Source organism: Boleophthalmus pectinirostris, unplaced genomic scaffold, assembly GCF_026225935.1.
Source record: "Boleophthalmus pectinirostris isolate CB_2022bp ecotype Guang Dong unplaced genomic scaffold, ASM2622593v1 HiC_scaffold_2826, whole genome shotgun sequence".
Taxonomy (NCBI): Eukaryota; Metazoa; Chordata; class Actinopteri; order Gobiiformes; family Gobiidae; genus Boleophthalmus; species Boleophthalmus pectinirostris.
In genome coordinates, this window is record NW_026571291.1 from 1,423,628 (window position 1) to 1,436,206 (window position 12,579).

Consider the following 12,579-nt stretch of genomic DNA (forward strand, 5'->3'; position numbering starts at 1 on the left):
TTCCTCTGTGTGTGTTAAGACGAGAATGGAGTGTTTAAAAGCATCTGGACCCAACATTGTCAGGATGAACTTGAGTGTTTGTCTGTCGTTTTCAGTGAAATCAGAGGGCTTCACCAGCAGCAGGAGAACGTTTGGTCCTGGATGACACATGGACACACATTTCTTTATTTCTTCTCTCAACTTTTCCACAGACATTTTGAAGAGGTCTGCAGTTTTCACCACTGTGAGCTGATTTCCTCTCCATTCCCCATGCTCCACTTTTTGGCTGCTCTTCTTATTGGTGATAAACTGACTTAAAACTTTCTTTTGTCATCACTTTTTCCAAACAAGAGAATACGAAGTTCTAAATCTGTGGGAGAAAAACAAAGACTATTAGCAGTGATATGCATATGCATAGTGGTTGGTAGCTGTAGAGACTGAGTAATGTCAGGTGTGTTTTGTTTCTTTCACGTGATTAACATTGTAGTACAGGAAGGCAGAAAACAAACTTTAGGATTTTTAGTAACAATGAATTTTAATGTTGTTGTCATTATATATTACTAATAGTAAATAATATTTTTGTTTAAAAAAAAAGTGTACTTGCATCTTACCAGCTGTAACATGACTTGTTTCTGAGACGTTGCTTTTTGTTGGATCCTGTGCTGTCAGTCCTGAAGAAAAAATACATTTAAATGTTGATATTAAACCAAATAATACAATGATTAGTTTCTCCACGTACCAGCTTTCTGAACCTCTGCCATGATGCTGCCTGTTGCCTCCTGGTCCCTGGTGTGAGGAGCAGCAGAGGGATCTTCAAATCTTCATAGGTCAAGTTATGGCCCTGATTTTCTTTGACAATCTGACTCAGTCGTGAAAACAACTCTGCAAATTTAAAGTCCTTAACCCCTCTTTCTTCTTCTTCTTCAGTACAGTTCTTCATCCACATAAACCTATATCTGCATTTCCTGATCATTTGTCCTAAGGGTGTTTTCTCTGTGTACGTGACACTTTCTTCTCTGTCTGTGGAGATCAGCACCATTGAATGATCAAACGAGTTTTCACTGAACATCTCTAACACTTTCTGGAGCCTCTGCTGCTGCTGTGAGGTGAAGTCTTCAGGTTGAAGGACCAGCAGGAGCACATGGGGCCCAGGCTCTGAGGCATCTGCAAACTCTTCTATCTTGTTTTTCAGCTCCTCTTCAGTGAAGTCAGGGTGGAGAAGGTCTGGTGTGTTGATGACAGTGATTTTTTTGTCCGTCAATGGTCCACTGCTTTTTTTTGATGACTGTGACTCTGCGCTCATGTTGAAAATGTCTTCACTCAGTAAAAGGTTTCCCACCAAGCATCTCTGTGTCCAGCAGTTCCCCAGTAGAACCACCCTCAGCTCAGACACTGAAATGAGAACAAATATTATTAAAGTCACAAGCGGACATTAGAGGCCATCGCCACCCCTTGCAACTGAGGTACATGCCTCTGCAAAGATCCTGCCTCTCGTTCACCACTCCTCCCAAATTCTGCATAAACACTATACTATTCCATTTGTTCCAATTTTCTGACATGGTTGAGGTCAGCGATATGTCCTCAATGGCTTTATGTGCACCAAATTTCAATGGTTTATGGTCAACTTTTCTTTTTTTTTTTCATCGTCAGTGAACCAAAATCTGTCTTTCTATGACAAATGTTGGATGTTCCCATGGCAGCACAGTTGCAAATGGCTTTTTGTTCAATATGGCAATTGAAATCCCCACTCTAGGAGTAAACATTATTGGTAGAGCAGTAAGATGCACTGAGCTGGCGATGCGATTCCAGCTCCCACCTATGAATGTTGTAGTTGTGTCTTTGGGCAAGACACCTTGACCCCAGTGTCTGCGTACACTAGTGCGTGTGAATGGGTGAGTGGTTCCTTGATGTAAAGTGCCTTGAGTGCTTTGAAGGTGGAAAAGCACAATATAAAAATGTGACCATTTACTATTTACAAGCAGCAAAAATTCACATTTAGTCATCCTTCATATGGAGATCATAGAATAGGATGCAGGGTTAGCAAAGTGAGTTGTCACTATGAAACTTCTTTTCATTTTTTAAATAACTGCAAATAATAACAAATTATGATAATAAATAATAAATTGGGTTCCATTTAATGTAAACAAATTATTAACATTTGGGTTTTGTTATGGAAAGTTTGTGCATCTATAAGTGCAGATATTTTGGGACTAACTTGGTTGTTCCATATTTTTGCTATAAAAAATATTTTGGATGTGCATTGTTACAGTAAGAAAGTTTATATTTATATAGAGTTTTTCACAGACATATCGGTAAGACACTATTTATATGCCACAGATGCCCTGGGGCAGACTGACTGAAGCGCGGCTGCCAAACTGCACCATTGGTCCCTCTGACCACGACCAACATTCACGCACACACCACTTTCATACTGGGCAATGTGGGTGAAGTGTCTTGCCTAAGGACTAACGACTGGCACCCCCTGTGGCTCCTGATTTTCCCAGTGTCTCCCACCCAAGTCCTGACCAGGCCCGACCTCCGAGCTTCTGAGATCTGACGAGATCAGACTTTTGACAACAAGTCTATATATTTATTGTGACAGACCTAGTAGTAACGTAGAACTTGGCCTGGTGGTGGCACAACTGCTTCATGATTAAATGGTAGTGTCACCTGGAATATTCTAAAGTTTGGCTTTAACTGTTCCACTTGTTCTTGTGTGTCCATGTTTGTTTGAAGGCGTATGTTAGCACTTACTGCAGTTTTTATCACTCACCACAGTTGCAGCTCTTCTAGACAGTCTATTGACACTCACCAGCTCAAGTATAAAAAGCAGATGCATTCCTCTACTCGTCACCTTGGCTGTTACACACCTTTGGCTCAATTATTCCCTGGTCCCCAAAGGTTTGACCAGGTTTTATATTCACCCTGTGTATTTATGTGTGTCCACCTGCGATAATTTTGCCATTTATGGACTGATCGTCACCAAATTTGGTACATGGGTCAAGCCCCCGTGCCCGATGCCGCAAAAAAAAGTTTGGTGAGGTCATTTGAGGTCACACAGTTCAATTGAAAGGTCACCCCATTATAAAGGATAAAGGCAATTTCGGCAATTTCTGAACCATCTGCGGTCTAAAATATTCACCCAATCATCACACAAGTTGGCACACACATAACCGGGGCACACTGGAAGGTCAAGGTAACCAAGGTCAAATGCACGTTTTTGGTCATAACGGCGCGAAGGATCGAGCTCGAGCAACGGGAGGGTCTCAAAATGTCAGAAAAAGTAAACACAGACATTCTCATGTGTGGCCGATATCACACAAATGTTCATGGGCCTGTACAGACACACACATTGCATTGTGGATATAATGATCATGTCATATGGGCTGGACTCCTCATAAACTGCTTCTGTGCTGATGAACTGACCCACCGATGCCTCACGGGGACCAGGTTGTTATCTCTGTTTATTTTAGACTTACCTATTTCTGATGCCTATCAGTTACTGCTTATCTCTCTTATACCTCGATCTAGATCAAGATGATGGATCCATCCTGTGTTTCTAAAACTAGACCAACTTCTTATCATTTATTAATATATCTTCATGGAGACGAGCAGGTGGAGTGCCGACCACCAGAAAGGAAGAATGCATACTACTACAGTCATATTACTGTAAATAACATTATAATATACTGAAGTCACTTTACTGCTGCACTGTTACTTTATTGTACATAATACTTTTTTTTGGTATTTTATATTTTTGCTCCACCGAAACAGTGTGTTACATTAGAGTCTATTTTTAAGTCTATTTTAAAATTATTTTTAAGCCATTATCTATTATCTTGTTTTATTGCATGTTACCATTTTCCTGCCGTTTTTGAATTGTGCATTGCAACATTGGAATTTCCCCACTGTGGGACTAATAAAGGCAAATCTTATCTTATACACAAAGCGAGAGACAAGTGCAGCAGTTTGTTGCCAGTACTTCTCTGGTAAACCAATGAAACACAACTCAGTCAGTCTATGAGAATTTAACGACTATAGAGACTTTGCACCATCACATGGCCCCATTGCAACGGTAACTACGCCGCCACGACACCGGGCACACTATGTCACTGACTTCAGCAGCATCGGAGAAACATGGGCAGGTTTTGTTGTGTATTTGGTTGTTCTAGACTCTCTGAAAGGGATAAAATGATTTGTTCTTCACTGTTCCTCTGGAAATGACTCATCAGAGGCTCAAACAAGGGAATTATCGAAAAAAAGACGCAGATTATGTCTAGAGAACATAAACCGCAAAGATATTTCCTATGGTACCATCAGGACACACTCACGTCACTTTCATCAAGGTATTTGCTATTTAAATTGTTTCATAGTTTATTTAATGAGAGAAGCACATTTACTGAACTAAAATGTAAAAAGAAAACATTTGCAGTGTGAGTGGCAGAAGAAACTGTATCTTCCAGCGCACATATAAACATGTCACTCGTTGTAGGACCCATGTTTTCTTTATTGTCTTGCTTATCCACAACTATGTCTTCTAGATCTTTCTAACATTCATGAGGATCTTTTCATGGTCGATTCTTTCGAGGTTCGGCTCACAGACTCTTCGACTCGTGCGTCGTGTTGATCACAGGAGCCCAGTGTGGGTTCGTTGAATCATAAACTAGTGCGGGTTTTCCTGGATAAATTAATGAAATTTTAGTTCAGTAAATGTGCTTCTTTCATTAAATAAACTATGAAACAATTTAAATAGCAAATACCTTGATGAAACTTCGGGTGTCTTGATGGTACCGTAGGAAATCTCTTCGCAGTTTATGTTCTCTAGACATAATCTGCCTCTTTTTATCGTTTTATCCCTTTTCAGAGAGTCTAGAACAACCAAATACACAACAAAACCTGCCCATGTTTCTCCGATGCTGCTGAAGTCAATGACAGCGTGCCCGGTGTCATGGCGGCGTAGTTACCGTTGCCATGGGGTCACGTGACGGTGCAAAGTCTCTATTACAAGATCAGATACTGAGAGGAAGGGGTAGATTGAAATGTTTAGTTCAACTCACTGTCTGGTGGAAAAAACTCATAGCTCCATCTGCGGGTCAAGGGTGAGACATCTGCAAAAGAGAGAAATGATTCATTCAATCACATTACATTATTAAAGAGCTGTGAAGAATGTGATTGGTAGAAAGACAAAAACAGTGTGCTGTGATCGGGTGACAGTGACAAGAAAGAAAGAATAATTGTGTTATTGAGAAGAAATGTAGGGGAGTTTATTATAAATCAAACATCCATTCAGCTGTCTAACGGAAACACTTCCATTTAGACTAAAATAAGATAAAATAAGTTTGCTGTCTTGCTGATTTGCTTTCATGAATACTCACCATGTAATGCCATGGTTTCAAATCTGGGATCTAATTATGAGGGAAAAAAATGTACGTGTGTTTTACATAAGCAATGTTACAGTAAATACCAAAAAAAAAAAAAAAAAAAAAAAGAAAAAAAAAAAAAAGGAAATCAGAACTCTTTCACGATTATGTAGACATTAGTCTAAACTGGGAAGAGGAAGTGCAGAAATTCCTTGCACACTTAACTTATTCTCTTGAAAACGAAATTTGGTGCATAGACATATTTCTTGGCTTGTTTTTGTTTTTTGTTTTTTTTCCGTATAGCCTATTTGTAACATTCAAGTGAGAAATAACCGTGCTAACTTAAAAATTGAGGCTGAAGCCTACACAAAAACAAACACTAAAAAGCTTTACAATTTCCGAACTTTACGACAAAAAACAAAACAAAAAAAACTTAACAACAACCGTTTGCTAAATGAGTAAGCTATAATATAAAACACCATAAACATAGAATAAACAACATGTGTCTTAATTTACATTAGATTATGTATAATTACCTGAGAGAAAAATCAAATCTTTGACCGTGGCTTGCATCTTAAAATAATCACGTGAAGTGATGATGAAAATGAAAGGGAGCATCATGCGTTTTGTTTACCACAAGGAGGTGCCAGGTTTTTAGCTCCCGCACGCAAATCCGGAGATATCGCGAGATTAATATCTTTTTGAGTTTTTTTATTTTTATTTTTTTTTAACGTTTCAAAAACACATTTAGCTTTTATATAACGTACTAATATTTCGCATTTTTATATAGACTTTTTAAATTATTATTATTTTAATACGTTTCAAAAACACATTTAGCTTTTATATAACATACTAATATTTTGCATTTTTATATAGACTTTTTTTCCCCCTGAAATACGTTTCAAAAACACATTTAGCTTTTATATAATATACAATTTTTTTGGCATTTTTTCTATATAGAATTTTTAAAATACGCTTTAAAAACACATTTAGCTTTTATATAACATACTAATATTTAGCAATTTTCTATATAGACTTAAAAAAATAAATAAATTAATAAAAAATACATTTCCAAAACACACTTTTCTATGCAGACTTTTAAAAATACGTTTCAAAAACACATTTAGCTTGTTTTTTTTTGTTTTAATTAAATACTAATATTTTATTATTATTATTATATTAATTATTAATTTTTTTTTTTTTGTAGCAATAGACAAGACATTTTGCAAAGAGTAGCCTACATGTTTTGTGTAAATTTTAGGTTCGTATCAAGCTTTCTATTCACAAACAAAAATATATGTCATTCCAAAAGGTTTGTGTGTACGAGCAGGAGACCACTTTTTTTTTTTATTAAAAAATAAAGCAGTGTACAAAGAACTGTGTTTTACATTCAAGAACTGCATCGTACAAAATTTACAAGTAATATAAATAATAAGTAAAGTAATAATAAAAAAGAAAGGGAGGGGGGGTCAGAGTTCAAGTGAAAACATTCAAAGCTGTACAGATTTCTACAGTATCGACGCCTTCTGTTTCTCAGAAAATTTAATTGAAAGAATGTATTGTCTGAAACTATTATAGAAAGCAACAAAGGTTTAGCCTTTTACCAGAAAAGTTACACGACTGGATATGATACTTTTACATTAATAATAAGAGATTAATTAGGTAGAACTTTTTTGTAAATGAGAATCAAACAAGCCAAACAATACATTCCTCCAATGCAAAATAAAGAGTTTATCAATGTAATTATGAATATAGTCACACAATTTCTGCCAAAAAATTACTACAGTTTGACAATTCCAGAACAGATGCACAAGTTTCAGGACATTCTCAGGAGACCGCAGCACGCGCTTCGTCCGGCAGGTGGCGTTACGCGTCCCGTTTATCTCCGTGTCCCCGTGGGCGTGGCTCTCCTCCGGCGGACCAATGAGCGCGCAGACGGGGCTCTGCTGCGGAGCTGTGGGGCGGCGTGCGGCGGCAGAGAGCGCAGGGCACACCGACGGCAGAGGCTCCGGAGACGGGGGGAGGATGTGTCCGAGCGAGCGGTGATCCGGAGCTTCACGCGGAGCCGGGCGTTTGCGTCGATTCCCCCTACACGAAACCGCCCCGTGTCCATCGCGCGCAAGGGACGCTCTGACCGACCATGTCCGGCGGCGGAGGCGAGATCCGCGTCCTCCGCCAGGACCAGGAGCCCGGACAGGAGAGCCCCAGGATGCCGGCCTGGAAGCGAGAGATCTTGGAGAGGAGGAGGGCGAAGGGCGGCGCGGCTGGAGCGACGGGAGCCGGAGAGGCGAGCCCCGGCGCGGCGGGCCACCAGCGGCACAACGGGAGCGCCGCGGTTGTCAATGGCTCCAAACAAGACGGTGGAGGCGGCGGAGGTGGAGGTGGAAACGGGAGAAATTACACCATCACCACGGCCAACCAGCACTTCGGAAACAACAAAGAAACACGACACAGCACCGCGGAGAGGGCGACATCGAAGGAGGAAGATGGAGAGGAGAGTCTGGTGCTTCAGGTACGATCCGCGCCACGATCCTCCCCCCCTCCCTTCCCCCGGGAGAGCTGGGAACACGGGCCACAGTACGGAACATTTCCAGGGAACGCGCAGGGAGGATAAAGAGGGGCGCACGGCGGTGTTCCCGAGGGGTCAGGGATGGCTTCTTGTAGCTGTGGCCTACAGAATGAAACGTGACACTACGAAACTAGTTTAAAATGAGGCAAATGAAGAGGCCCGGAGTTGTGTTTTATTATGATTTTTTATTTTTTTATTCACTCTGCAAAACACAAATCGAACAAGATATTCTAACGTCAGGCTGCTTCAAAGCTATTGTCAGTGTTGGGAAGGTTATTTTAAAATGTAATCCCCTACAGATTACAGATTACATACACCAAAATGTAGTTTGTAACGTAATCCATTAAATTACTTAAAGTGAGTAATGTAATCTGAATACTTTGGATTACTTGATATTTTCATGTTTTTTAAAACGACATGAATGAACCAACCACATCCTGAAAATTCATGTTTGTTTTCTTCAAATTGTCTGTTGAGCCCTGGTTTAGACCTGGTTTAGTCCTGGTTTTAGACCTGGTTTAGTCCTGGTTTAGTCCTGGTTTTAGTCCTGGTTTAGTCCTGGTTTTAGACCTGGTTTTAGTCCTGGTTTAGACCTGGTTTAGTCCTGGTTTTGTCCTGGTTTTAGACCTGGTTTAGTCCTGGTTTATTCCTGGTTTAGACCTGGTTTTAGTCCTGGTTTAGTCCTGGTTTTAGTCCTGGTTTTAGTCCTGGTTTTAGTCCTGGTTTTAGTCCTGGTTTTAGTCCTGGTTTAGACCTGGTTTTAGTGCTGGTTTAGTCCTGGTTTTAGTCCTGGTTTAGTCCTGGTTTTAGACCTAGTTTAGTCCTGGTTTTAGACCTGGTTTAGACCTGTTTTAGACCTGGTTTAGTCCTGGTTTTAGTCCTGGTTTAGTCCTGGTTTAGTCCTGGTTTAGTCCTGGTTTAGTCCTGGTTTTAGACATAGTTTAGTCCTGGTTTAGACCTGGTTTAGACCTGGTTTTGTCCTGGTTTTGTCCTGGTTTTAGACCTGGTTTTAGACCTGGTTTTAGACTTTCCTGGTTTTGGTCCTGGTTTAGACCTGGTTTTAGACCTGGTTTAGACCTGGTTTTAGACTTTGGTTTTGTCCTGGTTTTAGACCTGGTTTTGGTTTAGACCTGGGTGGTTTAGACCTGGTTTAGACCTGGTTTAGACTTGGTTTAGACCTGGTTTAGTCCTGGTTTAGCCCAAAATGTGAAAACAGGAAAATCCCACTGTGTAATCCATTTATTTCAGCAAAGTAACTGTAATCCAATTACCACTCACTGAAACAGTAACTGTAACTGAATACAGTTACTCATCATTTGTACTCTGATTACATAACTCTGGTACTTGTAATCTGTTACTCCCCAACACTGACTATTATAAATGCAGACTTTCCATTTCTGAATTATTCTCACCATTTTCGTCCTGACTTTGTCGGCGTAAAATCTGTTTTGGGAATGAGTTCATGTTGTGTCTCAAATTATTGTGGATTTATTTACTTATTAATACAAAAATTGTGCTTTAATTCTTTAGTTTAAGTGGTTTTCTTTCTTTTCATTCACCAAGAGAATATTTAGTTTTACAAGTCTCCGTGTCAAATGAAATACTTTACAGTGTCTTTTTTATGTCGTGATGTTTTTTTAGGAGAGTCTTGGACCTTTGGAGGAAAACCCCTTCATCAAACTGGAGAAGGAGCGGAGGAGACGTCAGGACCGAGAGAACGCAGCTCGGCCCGTCCAGCACATCCTGGAGCTCTACGGCAGCGTCCCAGGCATACGCACGATCAGGGCCGAGAACATCATCATCATCGAGTCCGACCCGGAGTACATGCCGGACGGAGAGGGCTCCAAGTGGCAGCCGAACGGCGTGAGCACGTACAGCTCTTTGAATGACCTTTTGGACCGGCGCGGGAGTGCTGTGACCGAGATAAGGGCCAAGGAAGTGGTGATTTATGACACCACGTTAAGCAAGAGCGAGGAAAACCTGAGCACCCTGGGCCGGCCCGATCACGAGCTGCAGGCGTACGACACCCAAGTGGAGAGCCAGGGCAGGGTGAGTCGGATGTTGCAGAAGTTCGACAGCAACTACGGAAAGCTGCAGAAGAAGTCCCACAGCACGGAGAACCTGCTGGACTTGGATTGCGGCGCCAGCAGCCGGCCCAGATCTTGGTCCAAGCCAGACGTGGTGCCAAAGCCCAGATTCGAACCAGCAACCCCGGTCTTCCAGAGTCCGGGCGCGTCCAAACCAAAGGCCGAACCGGAAAGCCCCCAGCGGACTCCCAACCACTCGGTGCATTCCTTTCGCCAACGCTTCGAAGACGGCGGTAGTCCCTCGAAAGATGAAACGGACGGCCGGCCGTCGAAGCCCACGAGGGAGCGAGAGTGGGACAGCAGTGCCGACCCCAAACCCAAGGTGCCATGTTCTCCGGAAACCCGCCGTGCCCGTGCCGAGTCCAGCCCGTCCAAAACGCTCCGCGCCACTCCGGACTTCGAGATTCGTCCCTCACCCAAACCGGATCTTGCCGGAATTCCCGACAACGACACGCAAGCTAGAGCCTTGGCCAATTTGCGGCTCCAGTCCAAAAATTCCTTCACGGTTATTCCCAAACGGAGACTTGCGACTTCAAACTCTTCCGCTGCTAGTCCAGTTCCAGCCGGTCCGGTTAAATCTTCACCGTCTCACAGAGTAGCTGCAGGAAGCGCTACCGGAGTGCCAACATCCCCAACGTCCACAGCCACGGCAAACGACTTTACGAAAACCACGCCGCTGCTTAAATCTCCTCTCAAAAGTATATCCAATGAAATTCCCAAAACGCCCGCACAAATTGACCTGGAAACATCTACGGCCATTCCAAAATCTCCACCTTCTCCTACCAAACCGGTGGCAAAACCGGTTTCGATTCCTGTCACTTTCCCCAAAACGCCGCCTCCGAAACGGGACGAACAAAAGCAGGAATCGCCGTCCCACGCCCCGTCCAGCCCGCCCCCCGTCGCCTCCCCTCCCGCGCTGACCTCGCCTCCTCCGTCTCCACGCACGCCGGTGACCCCGCCCCTGTCCCCCAGCATGGCGACGCCGCCCGCGACCGACCACCTGCCCGTCACAAACATCGACGACATCGAGGTGGAGCCGCCCCAGAGAGTGCCGGCCCCTAGCCCGCTGGTGCAGCGGCGGAAGGGGAACACGTTCACGGTGGTGCCCAAGCGGCGGGCGGAGACGGAGCCCGCGTCCGGATCCCCCGAGCCCCAGGCAGACGCGCCGGCCGAGGCTGCGCCGGGCGCCGCTCCTCCTCCCCAGGCCCCCTACTCGCAGCTGGGCACCCTCCTGAAGAAGCGCTACCCGGCGGTGGAGGAGATCGAGGTGATCGGGGGATATCTGTCGCTCGCCAAGTCCTGCCTGGTCAAGACGGGCTCCACGGGTAAAAAGGTAAGAAGCACAACATGTGGTTTTTATATTTAAAGGTTCAGTATTACGCTGTTTTCTGATCTACTCTGTGGCTACGCTCAGACTGCAGGGCTGAACGCTCAGTTTGGATTTTTTTTGTGAAATCCAATGTTTTTGCGAGGCCGTTCACATTTCCAATTAAATGCGACTTGTATGTGATCTCCAGTGTGAACATTAAACTAGGGCCCGACCAATATGGATTTTGTTGTGGCCGATATGAAACCGATATAATGGAAGTTGGAGCTGCCGATATATTTAGTGATGAAAAAATTCGCTGTAAATCTTGAATTGTTTAAAAAATGTAGGTTTGGCTCTAGTGGATTTTAAATTGGGTTTATTTAGGCGATATTTATTGTTCTTATGCCTCTTTACGTCATATTTACAGACAGTAGGTCGACCTAATGGCATTTTTGAATCACATTCTAGCAGCGAGTAAAGAAAATAAACTACTGCTATTAGCCTTTAGCCGTAAATGCTGCGCGCCGCTGTAATTAATTATATGCGCAAATGTCGATAATTCACACCTCTGTTCACAGCTCATTTACATATCAATGCACGTCCAGTAACAAAAATACGGCCAATATAGTCACTTTACAATAGACCAATAGGAAACAGCCTGTTTATGTGTGAGAGCTACAGCAGCTAATCGCTAATAACAAATGACCAAAAGTAGCTTCCAAGTCGACATGTTTCCAACACTCAGAGTCACACAGGCTCCTCTCAGATCACAAGTCTGCACTAATAAATGTCCTTTTAGTCCAGACTCAAACCGATTGTCCGTAAAAAGAAAATAATGTCAGTGTTGCGCACATGGATCTGTCTCTGCAGATGTAAACAAAGGCACGTGACTCTGTGGTGTGTTCAGGGACAGTACGGACACACACACACAAATGACTCCGCAGATAAATACTGACGCGGAGCCACATATTAGGACATTAATCTGACTGTAAATTGGATTAAATGAACATAATGTAGAGAGTCTAAAATTTATAACAAGGTATAACATGTCCACGTGAAATATCGACCCCAATCAGCAAACATATAAGCCGATAGCCGATATGTCTCCAGGTGCTCATATCGGCCGACAATATCGGTTGGGCTCTACTTTAAACGGCCCAAACTGGAGACACGACGACGTCAACCGCAGCGAGCGTGCTCTGTGTTTACGGAAGTTGTCCAAACATGGACGCAGCATCGAGCACCTGGAGATTTTAAAGTTCCTCTCGTACCGGA

The 12,579-nt window shown here is 43.0% G+C and overlaps 2 protein-coding genes across 2 annotated transcripts in view; one reads left to right on the forward strand and one right to left on the reverse strand.

Moving 5' to 3' along the window:
• Positions 1–170: 170 nt before the first annotated feature.
• On the reverse strand, positions 171–5,968 carry LOC129410924 (GTPase IMAP family member 5-like). Its single transcript, XM_055160020.1, has 5 exons — positions 5,876–5,968; positions 5,037–5,087; positions 719–1,371; positions 591–650; positions 171–349 (listed from the first exon to the last, which is right to left on the reverse strand). Exons 1-4 carry the CDS (start codon positions 5,958–5,960, stop codon positions 645–647), a joined length of 795 nt encoding a protein of 264 aa, XP_055015995.1. The 5' UTR covers positions 5,961–5,968; the 3' UTR covers positions 171–349; positions 591–644.
• A 1,364-nt stretch (positions 5,969–7,332) lies between these two features.
• Positions 7,333–12,579, forward strand: part of tprn (taperin) — a 73,362-nt gene continuing 68,115 nt past the window's right edge. The window contains exons 1-2 of the mRNA XM_055160012.1: positions 7,333–7,851; positions 9,550–11,328. Coding sequence (XP_055015987.1) covers positions 7,480–7,851; positions 9,550–11,328 — 2,151 coding nt within the window. The 5' untranslated portion in view covers positions 7,333–7,479. The remainder of the gene's footprint in view (positions 7,852–9,549; positions 11,329–12,579) is intronic.

Bases quoted from the DNA above. Each gene is read 5' to 3' on its own strand.
- LOC129410924 (XM_055160020.1), bottom strand. From the start codon at position 5,960: ATGATGCTCCCTTTCATTTTCATCATCACTTCACGTGATTATTTTAAG. The intron at 5,088-5,875 runs GTAATTATACAT...TCTCTTTTGCAG, and splicing joins AGATTTGATTTTTCTCTCAG to ATGTCTCACCCTTGACCCGC. The intron at 1,372-5,036 runs GTGAGTTGAACT...TTCTCATTTCAG, and splicing joins TGAGTTTTTTCCACCAGACA to TGTCTGAGCTGAGGGTGGTT.